We start from the raw sequence: 25,691 nt of genomic DNA, 5'->3' as shown, positions 1-25,691 counted from the left end.
TAAAGCAAGAAAAAAACATTTTTTTTTTTTATTTATAGACTTTAGCAACCTATCTGTAACCTGGAAACTTTACCCAATCCTCAAACCACCTTCTAATCTTTACCCATTTTTCCCCTTGCTGTCAGTAACAGACCTGTCCACTGACTACTGTGTTCTATTGCTTACTGAACCTACTGAAGAATCTTGTTTCTTGACTAAGTTACAAATTATACTAAGGTATAGGTTAAGTTTACTGGGCTTTATTTTTTTCTTTTGTGTGTGTGTGTGTGCGTGTGTGTGTGCGTGTGTGTGCGTGTGTGTATTCAAGCACATGTGATGTATATATGGGGTTAGAGGACAACTTTTTGAGGTAGTTTGTCATATTTTTGCCCTTGCACTGCACAGTGGACTTCAGGCTGATTCTCTTATCTCTATTTTGCATCTTGTTATGAAGTGCTAAGGCTGGGATTATAGACTCGAGCTACTCTATTTGGTTTTGGTTTAAAAAATTAAATAATTTTTTTTGTGAATGAGTGTTTTGCCTGCATGTGTATCTGTGCATCATGTACATGGCTGATGCTGGCAGAGGCCAGAAGAGGGTGTTGGATCCCCCAGGACTGGAGTAACATCATTGTGAGTCTGCGGGTATTGGGAATTGAACTTCATTTTCTTAAAAAGCAGCTCTTAACTGCCAAGTCACCTCTCCAGGCTCTGGCTTTTTAAACGAAGGTTCCAGAGATCAAACTAAGGTTACCAGGGCTATATGGCTAGTACTTTTGCTTGCTAAACACATTTGCTGGAATGTATTTTATTTTTGAAGGGAAGAACAGTTTCCTTGGAGACAGTCTCATGTCATCTTGTATGGTCTCAAATTCCTGTCTCTCTACCTCCCAACTGCTTGGACAGATAACCTAGTATTTAGCTTTGCAAAAAATTTTTGGGTGAGCCAGGATCTATGTGGTCCAGGCAGGCTGCTACTTAGGATCTACCTACCTCAGTCTCCCACTGAGATAACAAAGATGTATGACACCGAATATAAGCATATTTAGCTTTAATTAAAAAACAAAGTCTTTCTGGCTATGACGACCTCCCTACAAGAACACGCCTTTCTCAAAGGATCTTCTCCATCCCTCTTCAGAAAAGGAAACACAAGAAAAAGCGCCTGGTGCAGAGTCCCAGTTCCTGCTTTATGAAAGCGAAATACCCAGGATCCTGTAAAATCACCCCGGTCTTCAGCTATGCACAAACGGTAGTCTCGTGTGTTGGCTGCTCCACTGTCCTGTTAGCCCACAGGTGGAAAAACGCGGCTGACAGGAGGATGCTCCTTCAGGAGGAAGCAGCACTGAACAGCACCTGATTCAAGCTGAGTGGGAACCACCCCAATAAACACATTTTAGATAAAAACCAACCAACCAACCAACCAACAACCAACCAACCAACCAACCAACCAACCAACCAACCAACCAACCAACCAACCAACCAATCAAAAAAACCAAACTAACAAAACAAAACCCCATCTACTTAGTCACTAATGTGTGTAGGTCAAAGGACAACCTGGGGAAATGGGTTCCCTCTTTCTACTATGTGTGTCTTGGGGACCACACTCTGGTTTGTCAAGCTTGGCAGCAAGTGCCTTTACCCACTGAGCCGTCTTACTGGCCTTTCCTTGGCTTTAAAATACTCTATTTTTAGCTGGGCATGGTGGCACATAACTTTAATCCCTAGCATTTGGGAAACGGAGGCAGGCGGATCTCTGTGAATTTGAGGATAGTCTGGTCTAAACCAACATAGAGAAACTCTGCCTTGAAAAATCAAAACAAAAACCACCCCCCACAAAACCCCAATTTCATTTACCCATATGTATGTTTTTTGTGGCTTCAGAGGGAAGAAGGGGATGTGGAATGCTTTGGAGTTGAGTTACGGACGCTGGTGAGATATTCCATGTAGGTGCTAGGTTCTGAACTTAAGGTCCTGTGACAGATTACTAAATGCGCTTACCTTCTGAGACATTTCTCCAGTAACCCATTCCTTGGCTTTTTTTGTTTGTTTGTTTTTTAAAGATTTGTTTATTATGTATACAGTGTTCTGTCTGCATGTATCTCTTCAGGCCAGAAGAGGGCACCAGATCTCATTTCAGCCACCATGTGGTTGCTGAGAATTGAACTCAGGACCTCTGGAAAACCAGCTAATGTTCTTAACCATTGAGTAATCTCTCCAGACCCATTCCTTGGCTGTTTATTGTTAACACTCAGTATAAAAATTTGGCACAGCACAGGTGCCCAATATATTTTAGAAATAGTTCTGAAGTAAACTTTAATTTCAATTACCTATATATGTAACAAATGAAACCAGCAATGCAAAGACATTTGTCATGTTACATAATTTTTTCACTAATTTATTTTAACTTTATATGCAATGCTGTCTTTGCCTTTGGGCATGCCTGTGTAAGGGTGCTGGATCCCCTGAATCTGGAGTCATAGAAAGTTGAAAGTTGCTATGTGGGCGCTGGGAATCGAACCTGGGTCCTCTGGAAGAACAGTCAGTCCTTTTAACCACTGAGCCATCCATCTAGTCCAATGTTATTATGTATTTTATAAATCAGTACTGATGCAGTTAATATTAAGCAGCTGTATACCACCTAACTCAGAAGCTGGGAACTCAAGTTGATTCCAGCCTCTGGCATAGAACTTCTCAATCCTCCTGCCTTAACTTCACAGATGGGAGCTGAGATTATAAATGTAAGCCACATCTGAGAAAATATATCTGATGGTCATAAAGCTGTGTCCCAAACTGAGTTTTGCAAGTAACACATCATTCAGTTTTCTTTCCAGTGTTCTAGCCTTTCAGTTGTACACAACAGCTGCTTAAAATGTGCTGTGTTTTAAAAGGCCAGTATGTTTTCAGCTTGGCAATCCCACTTCAACCTCCAGAATGCTAGGGTTATAGGTATGTGTCACTATGCCTGGCTGTATATTTGCTTTTTTTGTATTTAGGATACTGGAGATAGAAGGCCTTACTCAGCTGCAAAAGTACTCTTCTACTGATTATACTTCAGTCCTCCTGGCTATTCACAACACTTAACAGCTATAATAATACAGTCTACTTCTCAGGGCCTGAGAGATGCCAACACTGAAGACAACACAAGTTCAGTCCCAGGATTCACATGGTAGAAAGAGAAAACTGATTCCCACAAGTCATCTTCTGACTTCCACATATGTGTCATTGGCACGGCCATGCCTCCCACACCCCACATAAACCAAAGAAATAAATGTAATTAAATAAAAGATCTACTTTTCACAGATTACAACAATGAGTAGGACAAATGTTATGCACTGGACCTTGAAAATAAAAAGTTTTGAATTATCTGGTTAATATTCTTTAAAAGAGGCCATATGTAACATGACTACTTACTTTTTTCCTTTGTGGGGGATTCTGAGGAGCAGATGGGACTCCTTCACAGGCTCTTTCACCACCAGGTGACATGGATCCACGAGAGAGATCTTTCATAAAACCATGTTCATATCTGCTGGAAAAGCCTTCTGCAGGGGAACAATATCCTCCATCTAAATGTAAAGGCTTCCTGTCCCCCACCAAGGGGGACCCTCTATACAGTCCGTCCGCTCGAGGCATAGCGTTCAAAGGGGAGTAGGCGTACATCAAGTTGAACTCTGTCCTAAACGCCTGGTCTGAGTTTCTCAACAAGGTCTGAGGGCCATCTCCACTCCTGCTTGGGAAGCCAGCCTCTGAGGTTGGAGCAACAGGGGGATGAGAAGCCAGGTCAGGATGACTGCAGTTGAGTAGGGAAGGCCTATCAGCACAGCTGTGAGTGCTGGAGTCTGGGTATCCCACTTTTGTCAAATCCAGGTCTTTTCGGTGACAAAGCTGAAAGGATAAAAATCAACAGAGATATGGGGCATGGTAGAAAGAGAAAAGCCAATGAGCATAGAGGGACACAGGTGTCACAAGAAGAGGGATAGAAGCAGAAGAGACTGACTCACTAACATGTCCATTAAGCAAACAAGGCATCAACCCACCAGACTACTAAGGAATCTGTGTTTCTGCATGAGAACACTGGGGGAAGCTGGCACCAGGCAACTGGACAACCTGACTCCTGTCTGCTCATTCTTCATGAGACTGCTAGTGTCATGAGACTGCACACTTAGCAGTGTAGTCAGGGGCATTTCTCAGCCCCAAGCACAATACAGAAAGGTTTTAAATTGCTGGTTTTTAGTATTATACATTACTAAATTAGGATCAATAGAAGATGCAGAGGGAAGGTGCAGAAAAGTACAAGATAATGGAAAAGCCAAGTATGGCAATTACTGGTTCAGTAGGAGTGGCATAAAGATAGCAACCAACCTGTTCTTCATTAACTTACACCTTGAATTACATTTCTCAATTATGTCAGCTCAATTCTGTGTCCTCTGCTGTCTACCAACATATCAAAGAACTGCAATGATTACCACTGAAGAGCACCAGTGATAAAACCCACCTACTATTACTTATTCTTATCTCCTAACATCAATGTTTCCTCTACTAGGTCAACTGTCTACAAGAAAGTACCAGGAACCCAAATACCATGTCAAATATCAAATCCCTGCTATATAGGAATCTTTAATAACCAAGGTCAGAACAACCTATATTTCCCCAACAAGATGGACTCATACCACCCAAGAAATCAGCAGTAACTAGTAGAATACAATCTTATCAGTTTCTTAATGATCTACAGAAAATCCTACTGAAGTTGGTTAATTCTCAGGGAGTTGGACCCTAATTATTTTACTGAGTAGGATTATTCTAAAAGATACAGAGATTATAACTTTTTCTTTAAATGTAAAAAGGTACCATGTAGACTTATAGAGTTAATAATTATGACATTTGCCTAAAGTTTATAATAAAAGTTAACACTAAAATCTGAATTTAGGATCTTTACAGAAGAGTTTCCAAGAAAAAGCACTCAAAAGTACCCACGGATAGCCTGAGAGGTATCAATCACTTGTACAGCAACCATATTCCAGCCACGGCAGAACAGAGTGTGAGTTTAAGGTTTTTTGAATATTTACACCCAGTAAAGAGCACCAGAGAAAATGAAGGAAAACTGAGGAAAGTTGGATTTCCAAGGAAGCTATTCAACTATCACCCAAAGCACAAGGCAGAGCTGTCAGTCTAACCCCAATAATATGTTGATAGCACGAAGAATACTCGGACAGTGCCTACCAACTCCACTTTCCTGGTTAACAAGCAGACATTATTACTAGCAAACTCTGACAGCATATAAAATCTGTATTCTTTGGAGATTTTCTTCTTTAATGAAACTCTCCAGCTACTGCTTCCCCCAAATAACAACAACAAAACCAACCCCACAACATATACAGCTACTTAAATTTCCTTGGTGTATTTAAAGTTACAGAGAAGATCCACTCCACTTGCTGTGAATGAGTGGCTGTCCTCCAGCCTAGTGCCAACTCATTCAAATTCCCAACCCTCCCACACATTCAGGACTATGCTCATGCACTCATTCTCAGCCTCCATGTGTGATTGAGATAGTGCCATAACTACCTCAGGTGCCAGGGACTCAGGCCTATGTACAGGGGAACCCTCAGGGGGAGATATGTTCTAGGGAAAAAAAAAAAAAAAAATCATCTGGTTATGCATCTACTCCAAGTCAAGAAGCAAAACACAAGAGAAAGTAAAGGCAAGCATGGGTATTAGGCACAACTATTTTGGTGGTGGGGGTAGGTGTGGTTAAGAACTCATAGGAGAAATGTTAACTGTACAACTCATCTCCATGGACAAAATGATTTGCTAAATGCTTCCTGGTGTCTTGGAAAGCACTTTAAGAAAACTGGGTATAATGTTTCATGTTGTAAGTAAATACCTCAGGTAGAACTCAAGAAAGTTAGGTGAAATGTTACATTGTTAATTTTTTTTTTTTTTTAAAAGAGGACTTAGTGTCTCTTTTGGGGTGGAGAGAATACTCTACCCCTTATTCTTCCTAGAGGAACTCTGTTCCTTCACCTCATACCCCCTCTAATCATTATCTTACTTCAATTTCTTACTAGTTTCAGGCCTATCAGTTATCCAGGAGAATACCTAGGAACAAACACAAGAAGAAGATGGCCAGTTCCTCTTAGACTTGAGCATCTCTAGCAGTTAGAGCCCATTTATCTTAGGGGCTACAACAAAACAAAAAACAACAAAACCCACCACAAAAACCACACATCCACTAAAACAAAACCCACCACAAAACCACACACACACGCCCCCAAAATACTATGTATATATTTGTTCTGTGACCTACATAGGATACACAAGATAAAACATTTACCTGAGGCAGGACCTCTCTACACATGGGGACTAAAAAGTAAACTCTTGATGGATGTTATGAATGGCAACAGGAAAGTGATGATGGCAGCTATGACAAGGACTCAGGGTACCACAGGCTTGGGGGGGGGGGGTGTCTCAATATATAGATTATCAACAACTATGGCCCAGACAGCAGACATATGCCATGCCATAATAGGATATATGGAACTGTTTCAGCAAATCAAGGTTTGGATAGTGAAAGTTTTTCAGTGGGGAGGGCGCTAGAGCCTGTGTAAGATAGATTATAGATCTGAGAGCACATGAGAAGGGAAAGGCAAGGCTAAGTGGACATGTTCTCTCAAGTTGCTGTTACTCTTACCCTAGATTCTTTCCCTTTCTGAAAGCTCATTCTCTTTGACTGTGTACCTCATTCCCTTCGAACTAGATAATGTTCTGAATGTATGTTTCCTACTCAAAGTTTTTGCCTCTCCACTTCAAATTGGTTTTTATTTGTGACATCTTTCTGATATTTCAAACAAAACAAAGCTTTAAGATTCTATTTTTACATCATATGTTTGCCTGCCTGCATGTCTGTGTATCACATGTATGCAGAACCTGGAGCATCAGAAGAGGGCACTGCATCCCCAGGAAGTTACAGATCTGTGAAGAGCCACGTGGGAATTCAAAAATGGGTCTGCTGGAAGAAAAGCCAGAGCTCTTAACTATAGTCATTCTATCCTGTATTTTATTTTACTTTTTAAACTTTTAACAGAAAATTTTATTTCAACACTACTTCTTCCAAATAACAATTGTACATCAGAAGAACAATATAGAAATTTCATATTGCATCACCTTTCAATAAATTATTACTCTTTTAAACTAATGGTGCCTTCAAACTGCAGGGATTATAGATGTATGGCCTAGGCCCGACTCTCTGTGTCACAGTTCCAATGATAAAAGCTTGTAAACCAAACTTTCTGTACTCAAATACAGGAAAGACTGTTGCTATCAGAACGATGACAAAGATGGGCAGGATGAAGGGTGACACTGCCTTATTAAATAAGAACTTTATAATCATGCACCTGAAGTTTTGCTATTTAACATATTTTCTTTCCTTCCTTCCTGATAATCTTTTGAACAATTGCCTAATTTTTCTACTTTTTAAAAATATATTATGTATGGGTGCTAAATCTGCATGTTTGTCTGTGTACTATGGGCCTGTGAAAGCTAAAAAAGGGTATCAGATCCCTGGAACTGGAGTTAGAAGATTGTGAATTACATGTGGTTGCTGGTAATCAAAGCCCATTCTTCAGCAAGAACACCAAGTACTCTTAAGTGCTAAACCAGTTTTTTAGCCCCTAAAATATTTTAGCTTTTAAAAAACGTGTGAATGTGTATGTGTCTGCACATATTATTGCAGATGACAGAGGAAGACACAAGGGGAATTCTATACTTTGGGGCTGGAGTAATAGGTAGTTGTGACCCACCCAATTTGGGCGCTGACAATTCAACGAGCTCTTGAATGCTGAGCCGTGTCTTTAAATTCCATGTTTTCATGTTATGTCTGTGTAGTGAAGCCAGAGGTTCAACTTGGGGAGTTGTTTTTTACTTCTACCATGTGGATTGGAGGGGCTGAACTCAGATGGTCAGGCTTGGCATCAAGTGCCTTGACTGCTGTGCCAGGCTGCTTCCTGGTAGTTTAACTGTATACTTAGACTAAGATTCAACAAAACCCATGTTCTCTCTCTTAAAATATCTTGCATTTATATAGCATTTTATAGTTATTAAATGCATCAAGGGATAGGAAATGTGCTGTGTATAAACTTGCTTATTTTGGAAGAGTTCTAATTTCTATGATTTCACAATAATAATAATAAAACTTGCCATGATAAGGTGAAACTCTTCTTATTCCAGGGATACCTTATCATAAAATGCTTAACTGTTAAGCAGCCAAAGAAAAGTCTGAATTCTGATTTAATATCTATCTGGTTAAAAAGAATGACACAGGAGTATAATTTCCCTAGGAAAATTAATGTAACCAGGATGATGTTTTTTCACCAGAAAGGTTTGCTCTACAGTAAGTAAATACCAGACTGAGTTAGAATTAGAGAACACTGCTCTGCTTTCAGTTGCTAGGTCCTTTGCATTAGTCATAGAAAAATCTAGGTGTTTTTAATTCTTACACAGCCATAAAGGTTTCAACAAGAGTGGTCTGTTAGAAATTCAGCCTTTTCAAGATGATATCCAGAGATGTGAAAGTCAGACTTTTTAGTGGATTGATCAAGTCATCCCCCACCCTAGACTATTTATATAATTAAAACAACATGTAAAAGGTGAGTTTTAATATACATGGTTTATATTCACATCTTCCACTTGAACTTGAATACTAAAGTGATTTTAGGAACAGCTTAATACCTATATTTCTAATGTAACCAAACTATTAAATTAAAGCATGTTACTAGCCTCTTAAGTCTATCCCTCAGTCCTAACACATTATAACAAGGAGGGAAAGTATCTCTCAGTCATAACACATTATAACAAGGAGGGAAAGTATCTCTCAGTCCTAACACATTATAACAAGGAGGGAAAGTAACCTGGAGCCGAAAAACCGAAGCAAAACAGCAACAAGAATAACACCAAACACATTCACCATAAGCCATACCCCAAATATTTCTAATTCTTTGTTCCCTGAAGTGAGGCTATAGCAGAGCTACCAAAGAATCTGGGAAATACTTTAGAAGCCTAAACACACAGAGAGCCTGCAGTGTAGTCTGAGTACTCAGGCTTGGGAAGCTAATGGTAACACAGGCACCCCTTTTGACCAGTACATGATGAAGATCCTGCAAGTTTACTATCTAAAATTAAGGAGAATGAAGGACCAGATGCCAAAAGACAAGTGAATGGGACCTTGGCAGCATGGCTCCTATTTTGGTAAGAACAAGGGCTCCCAAGACAAGAGGCTAACACAGTGACCACAGGTTGCTGATTTTCTTAATGAGATGAAGACAGTTAAGAAAAATCTGAAATGATATTATATTTGAAATGAAGGGGTATAAATAATGATTTTCATATCAATCACTCCCAACAACCAAACCCTAATCACCTCAAACTGCAGAGGAGTGTTGGAGCGACTAGCAGTAGTAAGAGATGTGATTGGTGAGAACATGAGGCTGTATCCATTTCGACACTCCTCTTCTCCTGGGTGAGTCTGGCCAGGTGTGGACAGTTGGGGACTCTTTGAGCCTGAGCTGGAAGGGGGTGGTGTAACTGGAGACAGAGGCCGAAGCAACTTGGTGATATTCTGCTCCATCAGATAGCGAGACTTCCATTTCTTTAATGGGCTCAGTAAGTCTGTGAAACACAAAGCTTGGATGAGAGCTGAATCATATCTTACTGTAACGCAAAGGCACTGACCTCTAACCTGCATGGGTCCTAACTCTTCTTGTGATTCATCCCATTAAATGATCTCTCAAACCCCACACCAAAACATACTTCCAATCACTACAATGACTGTAACTTCTAAAGCATTCCATGTCCTAGAGAAATTCCACATGAAACTGAACAATTTTAACCATCAATGCCATGATGATTACTTAAACCACTCTCTACTTCTATACTACCACCCACTAGGTTGTCATACCCATATTCATCTTCTCTTATCTATCTGTGTACTTTTCCAGCAGCTCTTTCAGCAAACACTCTTGAGTAGGAGACACCCATGATCTTGGATCCATATCTAGATCCTAGTGTTCAAATGCTGAACAGTAAGAGCTAGAAATGGTCCTTATAAACATATCTCTATTATTAAAAGAAAACAACCCGACTCCTTATGATTAGACTACTATGTATTCTTAGATTCACTCAGAAAAGCAAGTTACTATACTAAGTATTTTAGTGACTGTGTTTTGTGTTTAATGTAGTGTAATTACTTGTTTTTAAGAGGACTTTCAGGACAAAACCTATCTCAGAGCGAAAATATTCTTTTATTCACTTATAGTTAAAAGATCATTTATCTAGTTACTGTGTACTACATGCAAAGTTAGGTGTATAAGAGCTATTATACATTTATTCTGTTTTCAAAGAGCTTAGAGAATACATGAAAAATATGTTTAACTTTATTGTCAGTATGATCAAGCTTTACTGTGACCCCACCACTTTTGAGGCAGAGACAGGATTGCCTCAAATTTTAGGTCAGCCTAGTCTACACAGCAAATTCTAGGCCAGCATGGGATACAAAATGAGCCTTTGAGATGATTTGACAAGTAACAAGGGAGCCCACATAAAGATGGAGAGAACAGACTCCAAAAAGTTATCTTCTGCACTCTACATGCATACCATGGTCCCTCAATAATGATGAAAACTAAAACAAATGTACACTCAAACACCCTTCAAAGTAGGTAAATTCAGATATAGTGTTAAAGGACAATAGTCCCAGCTACTCAGGTGGCCGAGGTAGAAACATTGCTTGAGCCTAAGAGTTGAAAGCTAGCCTAGGCCTGAACAACATTTTGAACTCCATTTTTTTCAGAAAACAAAAGAACATCATTATTTAAGCGTTTCTTCTATACCAGGCATTGTATGGTATGCTTGACATGAAAATTTAAGATGTCTATAAATCCTAGCATTATTGTTATTATCAGCACCCTGTATCAAAGATGAAGACCAAAAGAAAGACTAGACATTGTAGCACCCAGTCAATATTTCCCTACCCCATATGATGCTAAAGATCAAATTTGGGTCCTGGCATACCCTAGACAGGTACTTTTGCTAAACAGAGCTTCCACCTCTATCCATCCTGTCTGCAGTCTTAATAAAAGCATACTAAACTATAGCTCCATGGCTTGGTGGAACAATGACAATTATTCCAGGCCTTCAAGGCAAAGTTTGGATCATGATGCGTTTAGGAAGATTTCTCTGGTGATAATGGTATAGAACAATAATGGCGAAACCACTGGAGTTAACAGGGTAGCTAATACAAAGAGGTACAAGGCACTGAGTACGTTTAAATGGATAGGATACTTATAGTATGTGTTATTTTATCTTTCTTAATGTGTTTAGGTAATAAAACAAACAAGTAATGCAAGACAGTAACTTTTAAACACTTCTAAATACTTCAAACCCAATCTTTAAGAGCTCTACTAAGAGTTCAATAATGTGAACTATTGAAGACATTTTGTGGTGAAGATCATTGTAGGAAAGCCGGGTGGAACTGCCATAAAATTAATGAATGACTTATCTTTTTTTCTTTTATTTTTCGAGACAGGGTTTTCTGTGTAGCTTTGTAGACCAGGCTGACCTTGAAGTCAGAAATCTTCCTGCCTTTACCTCCCCAATCCTGGGATTAAAGGTGTGCACCACTACTGCTATCTATTTAATGATATCCACTGAACACTTAGAATGCTATCTATATTCAACAGGCAGACATTCTAATGACTGCTGGAATCGATAGGTCAGTAGTCTTTGCCCTCTGTTTTCCTATTTCTATATAGTTGTCAAATTCTCTCTCTCTCTCACACACACATACTTTTAAAACCTTGACCCAATACTTTCTAAGATTATGTAAACAAACATTTGTGCATTTAAATCCACATATGTAAGTTAAAATGATTTCCCTCATACTGAAAAAATTTTTGAGTCATTCTTTGGGGGGTAGTGTGGGGTTTTTGAAATAGGATCTTACTTTGAACTGACCTTTAAATGGCCATGTAGTTCAGGCTGGCTTCAAACTAGCATCGTTCTCCTGTCTTCCAAAAGCTGGGAATACAGGTATGTGCTACTATGTCTGATTTATGAATACCTTTTAAAAATGGGTATGTGACATTAATATTGCCAAAATTTAACCACTGCCAAGTATTTTCCTTTATTGCAATTATAAGTGTACTCCAATGGGAAAAAAAAAGTTACTCTCTACTTCTGTACTTATTATTTGTTAGGATAAATATAGGGCTTTGTTGTCTTTTTTTTTTTTTTTTTAAACAATGACTATGGGGCTGGGAGCTATGCAAGCTTGAGAATATGAGTTTGAATCCCTAAAACTAACATGAAAAGCCAGATATAGTGGCACTATTGCCTGTAATCCCAGCATGGGAGGTGGAGGTGAACCAGACTATTGGGGCTTGCTGGCCACCAGCCTAGCTGCAAGTTCAGTGAGATGATATTTAAAAGGAACAGTATGAACAGCTATAGAGCAGGACAGCTGACTGTCTCCTCTGGTCTTCACACATTCAAATATACTTACTACCTTTGTATTTATGCCTGTGTTAAATTATCTACCCATATTTAGCTTACATTGTATCAATATTCAGGTTCTTTTTTTTTTTTTTTTTTTTTAAAGAAGAGTTCTATAAATAAAGACACTGTCAAAATGTCACAAATATACCTTTTCAGTCTATTTGCTTTTAAAATGTGTTTATTGGGGCTGTAGAGATGGTAGTGCTTAAGAGCACTGACTACTCTTATCTTCTGCATGTTACAAATACACCTTTGCAATTATATCTCTAGCTACAAAAATGGCATCTCTTGGCCTATCACCTTTAGGCTTAGTTTTTCATTCCTATTTTGTTTTTAAAAAGTATTTTATTTCATGTGTAAATGTGTATGGATGCTATGTTGTGCACTTGGAAGTCAAAGGACAACTTGAGGAGCTGATTCTCTCTTACCATGTGCACCTTAGGGATCGAGCCCAAGTTGTTAGGCTTAGTAGCATGCCCCCCCCCCTTAAGGTCTTACAATATATAGCCCAGAAGCCCATAATTAAGTATGTTTATGTGTGTGTTTGAGAGCAGATCTCTGACTGTGGCCCAGCATGTAGTCCAGGCTGAGATGGAACTTACAGTTGGCAATTTTCCTGCCACAGTCTCATACGTGTTGGGATTATAGGCGTGAAGCACCATACTATCATGTTTTGAGGGCTCATCTGTACAATATGGAATTGATATTAACATACATTGCCCCAACCCTTTTTTGAAACGGGGTCTTGTAATGTAGAGGTTGGCCTCAAACTTTCCTTTCTCAACCTCTCCAGTGCCAGGATTCTAAGCACATACCACATCTGGCAATACTGATATTCTTGGAAATACTAGTATAATATTCTTGTCAACTGTAGTAATTAGACAACCATGTGCATAATATAAGAGAAAAACCTTTCAATTCAGTATTTTGTTTGGTGATACAACTAGCTGTAATTTGGGGAAGCACACTCACTAATGACAGTTCATGATCCTTTTCAGCTACTCAAGTTTTGATTTCCTCCTCATCATTCAGAGACTTGATTTCCAGTGTTCTCTCTTTTTTTCTGTGTACCTAGATGTCCTGGAACTTGCTCTATAGACCAGGCTGACCTCAAACTCACAGAGATCATTTGCTTCTACCTCTGGAGGCTGGGATTAAAGATGTGCACTACCACTGCATGGTTTCTTCTCTGCTTTTCATTACTATTGTGAATAGGGCCTACTTTTCTATTTGTCTATCTTAATGTTTTAAGAAAATGTTTACATACTGGTTTTGTATTTAGCCACTCAATAAATGCCTACTAGTTTTTCAGCTAAATTTCTTTGCTTTTCAGGTATTATTACTTGCATATGGCACGTCCTTCCCTTTTGGAACAGGTTTATAGCTAAAACTTCTAGAATATGTTAAGTAATAATAAATTAGTGGAGGTAACTTGATAATCCATATTTTGGGGGGAGGTTGTAGTGTGTAGCATATGTGTGCAATCCATTGTGTGGGTGTGTACACCTGCATGTAAAAGCAAGAAAATAATAGATGTCTAACTCTACTGCTTCTACCTTGTCCCTGAGACAGTCTCTCAGTGGACTTGAACCTTACTGTTTTGGTTAGGCTGGTTAGCCAGCAAGCCCTGGAAATCTGCCTGCTTCTGACTTCCAATGATAATTATAAGAAAACTCACCCATGCCTGGATTTTTTTATACGGGTGCTGGGAATTAAATTTAAACTTAGGTTCTTATGCTTGTACAGAATGTGTTCTTGCCCACTGAGCCATCTCCCCAGTTTTGATAGTTTACCCCTTCTACTCCTTTGAGACAGGGTTTCTCTGTGTAGGCCTAGTTGTTCTGGAACTTGCTCTGTAGAACAACAGGCTGGCCTCCAACCCCAGAGATCTGCTTGCCTCTGCCCTGAGTGTTATGATTAAAGGCATATACCACCATGCCCAACTTGATAGTTCATCTTAAAATTTAGTTTCCATAATAAATAGAGCTGGCAAATGTTTTTAGATAAATTCATTAAATAATCATAAACATGATATCAAATTTATGAGTGGCTATGTTACATCTCTTTTTACATTTCAAATGTTAAAATACAGTATCAAATCATTTTTATAATCCTAAGAGAATGGTCCTATATATCATCCTTTAAATCTTTTGCATATTCTAGGAGGTAAGTAAATACAATTCACAAGTGATATTATGCTTTCTTGTGGTGTTAGATCAGTTTGATAAACTAACCAAGGATAAACTATTTAAAAAATTGTGGTACCAGAGGTCAAACTAAAGGCTTTTCTTATGCTAGGCAAGTGATACGACTGGGCAACAACTTCAAACCAAGAATAAAAATTAAAATGTCCCATGAAAAGGGCTCAGAAAGTAAAGGCTTGCTGTTAAGACTGATTACTTGAGTTCACTTTTCAAGATTTACAAGGTAGAACTGATTCTTGCAAGACGTCCTCTGAAAACTTTAAGAGCATTAGTGCATGTGTGCATACAAGTATGCATGCACACACACAATAAAAATTTTTTATAATGTCAATAATAGCATACATTATTTCATCAAGATTATATAGGTGAACACAGATCAAATGACAAATTCTATTACTGTTTCATTAGTAGGAGTTTGGACTTTTAAAAAAATTTGCCTATGTAATTTTCCAACTGTTAGCAATTATGAGTATTTTTGTACATAAATATTTGCTGTCTATATCTTTACACAGTACCTAGAAACTAGTGAGTTTAGGATTATAAATATTTTTAAAGCATATGATAATTCCGAACAGACTGTATTTTGTTTGGTTGGTTGCTTTTTTGAGGCAGAGATTCTCCGTGTGGCCCTGGCTGTCCTAAAACTCAGAGACCCATCTGTTTCTGCCTCCTTGAGTACTGTGGGTTAAAGGTGTGGACAACCACTAGCTGGCTCTTAACAGACTGTTAGTTGGAATATTATTCTATCATTTTTACTGAAAATATTTTTATTACTATATTAATTCAAAGATAGCATGACAAAAGAAACCGTTGTATGTGTTGGTATATACCTCTCCCCAGCACTTAGGACACTAAGACAGAAGATGACAAGTTTGAGGCTATCCAGGATTACCTAGTTAGATCTTGTGTCAAAAAACAAAACAAAAAAATAAACAATTCCCCCAAACCCAAACAACCAACTAACCAACCAATAAATAAAGAATCCAAAAACAGTAAGAAAAAATATTCAAATGCACTTAGAATTTACACTGGCAAAGGATCCAATAATTGTACAACCTCTCAAGTAGTTGAAAACTATAAAGCAATTTTCACAGCCTAGTCTAGCTGTTCTGTTCCATATTCCCATTTTGCTCTTGCACATGTGCTGTGATAATTCAGCCATTAGTGTCACAGGGAAGCTAATTGTGTGTTTTCAGCATAGTACTTGATTACTATCTTTCCAAGTTTTATTTGAAAAGTTTTTGATTAACTTAGAATCAAATTTTGAACTGATGGTTCCTTGGAATTGATTGGTGTAGAAAGAATAGGATACACAGCATTTATTCTTTCCATTACTGAATATGGAATTTCCTTTATGCTCAAACTTAAAAAAGTATTTCTCAATAATGGTTTGCATCATATATCTAAGTAGGACCATTCCCAAGTTGTTTGAGGATGAAAAACACCTGTCTTCATTAATTTTCTTAGTATTTAAGTGGTATTTATTTCTAATCAAAGATTTTATTCAACTGTTATTAGTTCTGAACTTCTCAGTTATCATTAAGTTATTTCTAGGGACATACGTTATTTACAAGCGAATATCACATCTTTTCTCTGTGTCAATGGTAATACCTTATTTTATACAATTTTAGCTTTTAGCATCCTTTGACTTTTACTTTTGATAGCCTTACTATACAGACCAGGTTGTCCTTCAAAACAAGATGTTCTCACCAGTCTTGATTACTGTGATTACATATTAGGCACAACCACACCAGAGGAAGAATTTAGTTTTAATCTATGTAGTTCGTATTTGATAGGAAAGAGTATTCTGTGTAGAATGACAGCATTAATTTCTACTATGGGTCTGATACTACACCAAGCACTTTATACATTAAAATATTCAGTTTCTCATTAAGCGTCATAATGCAAGCATTGCTAGTCGCACTTTACAGATAATGGTCAGAAACATTCAGTACATCAAACAGTTTAAGGATAGAAAACTAACCCTCAAAGAGCTGTTTCATTTCTACTGTCTTCATGTACTTTCCTCAGTATTCTTGTAAACAAAACTTTTTAAACACAACAAACAAAATAAGTCTTCATGAATCACACACATTTTAGTGATAATAATGGATTGATTTCTTTATGTAATGCTTTTCTTCTGTTTATACTGATCCTTAAGGGCAAGGTGTGTTCTGACAATGTTTCTCATTGCTTGCTTGAGTGAAGGATAGAAATGCAATCAAGGCTGGTGACTAACAATGCTAATTCCATTCCACAGAGGACATGTAGTAACAAAGACAATTTCTCTCTAAGTAGTCTCTATTTTCCAAGATATACCTACCCAACATACCCACCAGTTAGGAGTCATTCAAACTTCAATCTAAAAGTTGACACAACTGAGGGAAATCTGCCTCAATTATTTTGTTTATTCAAAACTGAATCTGTACTGATTAAAATCTACACGAAAGTAGAATTTTAATATAAATATAATTACTAGTAAGATCTCCCCCCACCCCCCTTTTTGAGACAGGGTTTCTCTGTATTGCTTTGGAACCTGTCCTGGAACTAGCTCTGTAGACTAGGCTGGCCTCGAACTCACAGAGATCCGCCTGTCTCTGCTTCCAGAGTGCTTGGACTAAAGGCATGCATCACCAATGCCTGGCTACTAGTAAAATTATTCTAATTAAATTCAACTTTATAATAATCACTCAACAAGTCTACAAATAGTGGTTTAAATAAAGCAACGCGCGCGCGCGCACACACACACACACACACACACACACACACACACAAACAAAATATATCCCCAAATAAAAGAAAGCCCAAAGTATTATGGTGCTAGCTGTAGCCTTAACATGAGTTTTAGTAACTAATTTGTAGTTTTTTGTTTTCTGTTGAGTCACGGTATTGCTATGTAACCTCAGACTGGCCTTGAACTTGCAGCAATCCTTTTGTCTTATTTTGCCTCCTAAGTGGTGGGTATATCACCATACTTGGCTATGGTATATTTTGATTATATAATATTCAGAAAACTGATTTAGAAGTAAGCTTATGTAAATCAGAGAATGATTTATCTATTTGTTGGGGTCAGGGACTGAAACAAGGGCACCACAAAAGCTACAAGTACATGTTCTATCACTGAGTCTCACCCTCCCACCCCAAGGATCTACTAATTATGCTGATAATTAGTAGACCCCACAATTAGGCAGTATGTGAAGATAGTATCACAAGGGATGGTGATACACATCTGAATTTGAGTACTGGGGTGGATGAGATTGATACCAGCCTACACTCAACAGGGGGAAAAGGTAGCATAAATCAACGCACCAATGCTTTCACAGGTAGAAGCCTGCAATAAAACACCGTGAAAGACAATGGATCAGATCATTTTTTTTTTTTTTTTTTCATAGCCATCTGGCTCATGAGGGTTTAAAGCCATGTCATCTCAGGAATTTTATAGTTCTTGGGTGCAAGCCCTTTAAAAAAAAAAAAATCAATAACGATTCCTCATAATTTCATTATTTCCTGTCCCTTTAGCCAGATGCCACCCAACAAGCCACTTAACATTTCTATTTTTTCCCTGAACATTAGTGTTCCACCACTTTCTACTGCCTCCCCTTATATAAAATACAAATACAGATTTCCTAAACTTACTACTTTAAACGTATCTAACCTTTTTATAACCATTTCTGCTGTTATCTGTACACTGTCTAGTTCCTTCTTTGTCGTCCTGGGAAAACTGATCCCTGACTCGAGATCTTTCTCTTCCTCTGTAAAGACAGATGTAAAGTAACTATTTAGAGAACACACTATTTCTTTTTATATCAGAGTACCAATACTGAAATTTTTACTGTGAACCTCAAATGAAGGCTGTTTATGTCAAATTTAGAAAAAGATCAGATACATACCTGCATTGTCTTTACAGATACTAGAAGAATTACTATTCTCATTACTTTGGTATAGGTGCTGTGTTCTAGTCTCTTGGGGCACAGATGATGTCTGAGTCATTCCTTCTTCCAAAGCTTGCTTTATCCAGCGCTATAAAGGGGAGAAAACCCAGAGAATTTTAAAAAATAGTGCTAACTATTTAGGACATCTATTTTCAGTGCACTAACGTCATCATTACACACCAACTGATGAAAAATAAAATACAAATACATATACATTAATGGCTTTATGGTCAAGTGGTTTTAGACAGGATCCAATCAAGGATAGTTTTTGCTGTTCTTTCCTTTCTGTTTAGTCAAGATCACTTTTGAAATAATCTCATGCAGCCTAGGCTGGCCTCAAACTTGCTGTGTAGCTAAACATGACCTTGAATTATGATCCTCTGCTCCACCTTCCAAGCTAGACTATCAGGCTTCTATCACTATACCATATTTATGTGGTGCTAGGGACTGAGCCAAGGGAAGCATTCTACCAACCAAGTGACACTTCCAGCTCCCACAGTCAAGTTAGTTTTTTCTACCAAGCAAAACTGAAACAGTCTGGATTATATAATGTGATCCTATCAACCAATAAATCTTAGGATAGCATTACTGTTTAAAGATCGGCTGACACTTGATAAAGTATACTCTTTAGTAATAATGTATGTACAAGCTTCTTCCCCATCATAGTTTTGGAAGAGGTTAAAAAGTTACTTTTTTTTTTTAGTAGCTAATATGCAATCTGAAAGGATAAGAAAAAGTAAAGCCAAAAGAAAATTTGCAAAAAGTATTAAGGCAAAACTATATATCCTGTAGATCTGTAGAAAAGGAATTTTTTTTTTAAAAAGATACACAGTTGTAAGCTGCTCACCATTCTGTGGTTCTCCTGCCCTGACATAAGACAGATCCAATTTCAATAAGCATCAATTTCAGCTAGACTATTTCTTAATAGGAAAAGACTATTATAATTTTACACCTTTAGAGAACATATACCACAGTAAGTAAATATTCTCTTCAGCAGAGTAGTTCTAGAAGATCTGTAGTTGCTGGATTCTTAGAACATAAGACAATCCAGGGAAAAATCTTCTGTCACATACCTTTGTTGTTTATCAATTGGAAAACAAAACAGCAAACAGAGATGAGTGAATGGATATATTAAACAAACAAACAAACAAACAAACAAACAAAAAATCCAGAATCTCTTGAATTACATCAATATTCTAGGACATGACAAAGTATCTGAAAAGCTAAGATCAAGAGTGATATGCTCAGAGTCCCAACACACAGGCTATCCAGAAGTACAGTTCCTTAGAATGCAGGAGACCTCTGAAGACTAAAGCTTTTTCACAGGCAGGGAATTACTAGCCTGAGAATACATGGAAAAAAGAAATCCTTCCTTATAAATATACAGGGTTTTTATTTATATTATATACAAATTACTTCAAATTTATTTTTTCAGAGCAAATGACAAGAACTGAAATTTGAGATTCCTATATCCCCCATAATTAAAGAAAAAAAGTTATTAAAAAATATTTTCAATGCTGTAAGCCCATTTAAGAGTTTAGATTCTAGATATTAAGACTACAAAAATGGGAGCATAAAACCAGATGGAACATAGAGAAGATGTTTCTAGGTTTGCCTCTAAGGTTAAACACAACTACTGCCATCATAAAAAAGGAACACGACCATTTCTTAGTACCTCACAAGTTAACCACCCCATGGATTAGAGATTATTTTTAAACTCCTGTGTGGCCCAACTATACAAATTCTACTTAGAATTAAGTGAAGTCGGAAAAAAAATTCTATTTTCTATAAACAATACTGAAGTGAAAAGTTTTTTTTAGCAGGCCCAAAGATGGGTGAGACATGTTTGAAAAGGAGTAAGAACACTGAAGTAAATAAGTCATAGGATGTTAAGATCTAGGTTGAAACCTGCTCTGCCAATCACTAGAGATGCCTTACTTTGGGCAAATTTCAGAACCCACTACTAGTTCTGAGACAAAACTACTGGGTTGATAAACTGTAGCCAATTATCTCATTTCTACAAGTTATTAAACTGGTGAAATGAGATCAAATATGCAAAGAAACCTAATAGCATGATACTGGAAATATGCCAAATTTTCAACTTCTTTTCTCAATGTGATTGAAGTGACTGGATTTTTTTTTTTTTTTTTAAATATACCCATTCACTTATCCCTGCTTGTCCCCTCTCTGAATTTCAACAATATGTTTAAAGAAACAGATATACAATCCTTCAAGGGTATACAATAAAACAATATAAAACATAATTTCTAAAGAATCTAAGATACCAAATACCCTTTATATATGCCCAGATGGCTTTATGTAGAACAAAGATGGCCAATGATGTTAATCATAAGAAAACAAAGAATAAAAAATGACATTAATTTGTTTATTTTTGGGGGAACTAGACTCAATTGAATTTAGACACTCCTAGGACATTAATGTCCTCATGAATAATCTGAGTACAAACATAATGCTTTTAACTTAGGAGATCTATTGACTTTAACGATATATGAAGCAGGAGGTCTATGAGTAAGAATACATATTGTTCTATGTGTTAGAGATGGCTCAGTAGTATAGAGTACATAGTGCTTGCAGAGAATCTGGGTTTGTTTCCCAACACTCATATAGAGGTTAACAATCACCTGTAACTCCAATTCAAGGTGATCCAATACCTTCTGGCCTCCAGGCATGCATGCATGTGGTACGTGTACACATACATACACACACCATAAAAAAAAAAAAACCCAAAAAACAAAAAACACTTGTACACAAGAAAAAGCAGACTTCCATTTCTAGCTTTAAAAACATAGATTAGGGGCTGGAGAGATGGCTCTAGCTGTTCTTCCAGGTGTCCTGAGTTCAATTCCCAGCAACTACATGATGGCTCACAACGAATGACCCTTTTCTGAACTGCAGGGACACATGCAGGCAGAACACTATTTAGTTTACCCTGCCTAGAAAAAGATGTATGTTGCATAATATAACCTGGATTCAAGACTATTAAAGCGGTGATTTAAACTGAATTCAATGTAAACTTAAGTGTTTAGGGAGAAAGGAGGGTAAGATGGTTATATGATTCTGTTGCTTCCACCTCTCTCAAACACTATGGCGACAAATCTGTACCACCATCACTCCCAGTTTATGAGATGACTCAGACCACCTTTGTGAGTGCTATGCAAACACTCTTCCAACAGCCACATCACTGGCCAGAACAAATAATTTTAAAATTCAGTTTTAATGAAGCAGCCTTGCTATTATAGTCTCTTTATAAACAGTGATATGGGGCTGGGGATACAACTTGGTGGTAAAGTGCTTATCTAGCATGTAGAAGAACCATGGCTGGATACCTAATCCTGCTTTAAAAACAAAAACAAAACAAAACAAATGTCAGTGTTAAACCAAGCCAGTATTGTGGTTCATGCTTTTAATTCCAGCAGTCAAGAGGCAGAGGAAGGCAGATCTTTCTGAGTTCAAGATTCGCCTGGTCTACATAGAATTCAAGGACAGCCAGGATTATTTTGATACTGTCTTTAAAAGTAAATAAACAAATTCAAAACATAGACAGATAAAAAGAGTTCAAAGATGGCTGGTGAGAAGGTTCAGTGGGTAAAACTGTTGCAAATGCCCAATGACCTGAATTCAATATAAAGGTGGGAGCGTACCCCCACAGGAGCTCAAACAAATGGATTTTCTATTGAATAAGTCATAGTCTTAGGGCTGGAGAAATGGCTCAGAGGTTAAGAGCACTGGCTGCTCTTCCAGAGGTTCTGAGTTCAATTCCCAGCAACTGCAAGGTGGCTCACAACCATCTATAATGAAATCTGGCGCCCTCTTCTGGAATAAAGGAGTACATGCAGATGGAGCACACATACATAATAGTGTCTTTAAAAAAAGTCAGTCTACATTATTTATAGCAATCTTTATATTAATCTCTACTAAATTATCATCAACCTTCCTTAAAATAAAAACATACTTTTTTCTATGTGAGTGCCTGAATGTACATATATGTGTGTTTGTTGCATTAAGGCCAGAAGAGAGCATTAATATCTCCTGGAACTGGGGGGTGGGGGGGGGGAGAGTTACAGACAGTTGTGGATTAACACGTGGGTATTGGGAGTCTTCTACAAGAGCAACAAGTGCTCTTAACTGCTGAGCCATCTCTTCAAAGACCCTACCAACTCTTCTTAAACACTCGATGAAAATGCTTTAAAGACTGTATCTACATCCTAATTTTCTTTTTTAAAAAGTTGCTTTTCTTAGCATATATTAACTATATATAATAACAGGTCTCACAAGTTTTCCATATATGTACAGTGTATTTTGAACACACCCTTTCCATTCTCTTTCGTATTCCCTCCCACTTTTGCTGATCCTCCTTTTCTGTAACCAACCTAACTCTTATCTTCTTATTTATTTATTTTTCTTATTTAAAGGTAGTGAGCAGGGTTTCAGATTAGGGTAGTTTAGAGGAGCACCTATCAGTGCCTATTCCCACTGAAGAACACACTTGGCCACTAACTGAGTACACACAGGGTCTTTCTTTTTTAATTCTCAAGACTCCTCACAAGAGCCATGAAGACTCTGTTGTTCCTTAAAAACAAAAAAGTAAAAACAGGGAGGTGGCAGAGAATGCCTTTAATCCCAGCACTTGGGAGGCTGAGGAAGGTGGATCTCTGTGAGTTTGAGGCCTGCCTGATTTACAGAGCAAGTTCCAGGACAGCCTGGGCTGTTACACAGAGAAACCCTGTCTTGAAAAGTCAAAAAGTTAAAAATTTTTTTAAAAAGCCATTATTATTATTGTTGTTGTTGTGTATGGGTGCAGTTATGTCTATGTGGATGTTAGAGGAAAATGTTGTAGAATAGTTTTCTCTTTTCACTGTTACATGGGTTCGGGGGTGGGGGGTGGTTCGGGTTACTATGCTTTAATGCAAGTGTTTGCCCACTTAGCCATCACATCAGCTTCCTATTATTAATGGAGAATTGAGCAATGTAGGCAGACTGGATCTGTTTTGCCATTCTATACTTAGGAGTTCTATTACTCACTATATTCAGTAAATCATGTTTCATTTTTTTGCTATTGTTGTCTGTCTTCCCTTCTTTCTTAAGACAAGATTTTGCTATGTAGCTCATTCTGCCAATACAATAACCTTGTCTCAGCCTTCTGAATGATGGAACAATAAATAGGCAAGCACAACCACAGCTAGTGATCAATGGTTTGTACAATAAACCACTTCCCTTCTCAATCTCTTCAAGATCCAAGACAAGCTAGTTTATCTAAATCAATTTTCTAGAGACCCAACTCTTATAACCTAGACAAAACTCCTGTAGCAAACAGTTTTTCAAAAACTATTGCCATTTACAACACCAAGTTACTTATGTTATTGTATCATGCAAAATCCCATTAAGAAGAATCTTGTGGCCAAAACCTCTCAGAATTTCTTCTACATGGAAGTTTTTCCCACACAAAGCAAGTGACTGCAATACTTATATAGGTGTGTCATTAATGCTTTTGCAGTGTGTACTAAGCCACACTGCCTTTCCTTTATGCAGACTCCTGCTGCACTCCTTCCATATCTTATGATATTCTTTCTGGCTATTCCTTCATATTCTTGACCCAAGAAATAACTTATGTTCTTGGGTAAAGAGAAAATCTTTAGGTTTGGAGGAACTAGGGAGGACCTGTCTGGGATTGGAGACTTCATCACATCAAATAAGCTACATGCAACATCCTCATATATGTTATGCCAGTGGAGGAGAGCAATGGCAAACACTGAGAGAGGCAGCCTGAATCCAGATCTGAGTATTAGAGAAAAGGGTTTTCCAGAAAATAGAATTCTACTTAAAGGAAGAGTTAATGAACTGTGTCCTATGCTTCTGAAAAGCATTATATGTTTGAAGAAAAATCTCTTCCCAAATCACCTTTGTAAAATATGTGCAACTTGTGGGAATTAATAAGTCTGTCCCCAAAACAACTACTAAACACTACTGGTACTGGATCCAACTAGAGAGTCACAGAAAAGCAGACAGTCATTTATAGCATATTCCATATATTCTAGGGAACAAAAAGTCTAACTCATTGTTATCTGATCAAGTAACAGTAATTGTTAATAATGAGATAATTTTTCCTCTAAACTCCTTCAAGAAGTAATAGTAATTGATTAGTTAAAACCACACTATTGTTCATTTTTATGGAATCATCAGTGCTCTAAATATCTGGGGCCCAATATCACACAATAATCACAAAGGGCCATATTAACCAGAACCACAAAACCATTTACAAAATACACCCCTTTCATCAACTGCCTTGTGTTCTCACTCAGTAACTTGAAACGTTTCCGGGTAAGACAATATCAAAGTCACAAATTTGAGTACCAAAAATGCAGCACACATTCAAAGCTTAATCATTATGGTTTCTGATGCATCAATGTTCTTGTTTTAACAACTAATACAATATAAACTCACACAGTTGGGCTGGAGAGATGGCTCAGAGGTTAAGAGCACTAAGTGCTCTTCCAGAGGTCCTGAGTTCAATTCCCAGCACCCACATGGTGGCTCACAACCATTTGTAATGAGATCTTTGTGCTCTCTTCTGGAACGGAGGCAGAACAGTATATACATAACAAATAAATAAAACTAGACACTTAATATAAAACATGTCACAACTATATGCATCCTATATCATTAAAACACATTTTCATTCACAAGAAGGTGTGTATATACACACATGCACACACCTACCTTCTTACAGGAGCTGAATGTGCCATCAGGCAGAAGGGGCCTTCGACGCCTCTCAGGCATAAAGGGTGAGCCAAAGCGAATGTAGTGTTTGGGGGTGGTACAAATTAATGGGGAATGAATAAGACCCGGTAGCATGTTCAGAGTTGTTGCCAATACAGTTGGGTCAGTGGTGATACGTAAAGGACACTCAACAGGACATTCTTGCTTCTCTGCTTTGTCATTCAACCATTCTGTAACTAGGTACTAAGGTTAAAAAAAAAATATCACTAGTTAACAATGCATGTAACACCCATCAGAAGCA

General features: G+C 37.7%; 1 protein-coding gene across 15 annotated transcripts in view; it reads right to left on the bottom strand.

The window, feature by feature from the left end:
* Setd5 (SET domain containing 5) overlaps window positions 1-25,691 on the bottom strand; it is a 79,775-nt gene that overhangs the window by 5,647 nt on the left and 48,437 nt on the right. For all 15 annotated transcript variants that reach the window (XM_051203607.1, XM_051203606.1, XM_051203611.1 and 12 more), the window contains 4 exons: window positions 25,391-25,633; window positions 18,611-18,740; window positions 9,389-9,636; window positions 3,391-3,861 (listed from right to left, as the gene is read on the bottom strand). In XM_051203607.1, the coding sequence (XP_051059564.1) occupies window positions 3,391-3,861; window positions 9,389-9,636; window positions 18,611-18,740; window positions 25,391-25,633 (1,092 nt within the window). The remainder of the gene's footprint in view (window positions 1-3,390; window positions 3,862-9,388; window positions 9,637-18,610; window positions 18,741-25,390; window positions 25,634-25,691) is intronic.

This window comes from Phodopus roborovskii, unplaced genomic scaffold (assembly GCF_943737965.1).
Source record: "Phodopus roborovskii unplaced genomic scaffold, PHOROB, whole genome shotgun sequence".
Classification (NCBI taxonomy): Eukaryota; Metazoa; Chordata; class Mammalia; order Rodentia; family Cricetidae; genus Phodopus; species Phodopus roborovskii.
The sequence above is the reverse complement of the archived record's forward strand: the minus strand, read 5'-3'. Positions and strand labels throughout refer to the sequence as shown.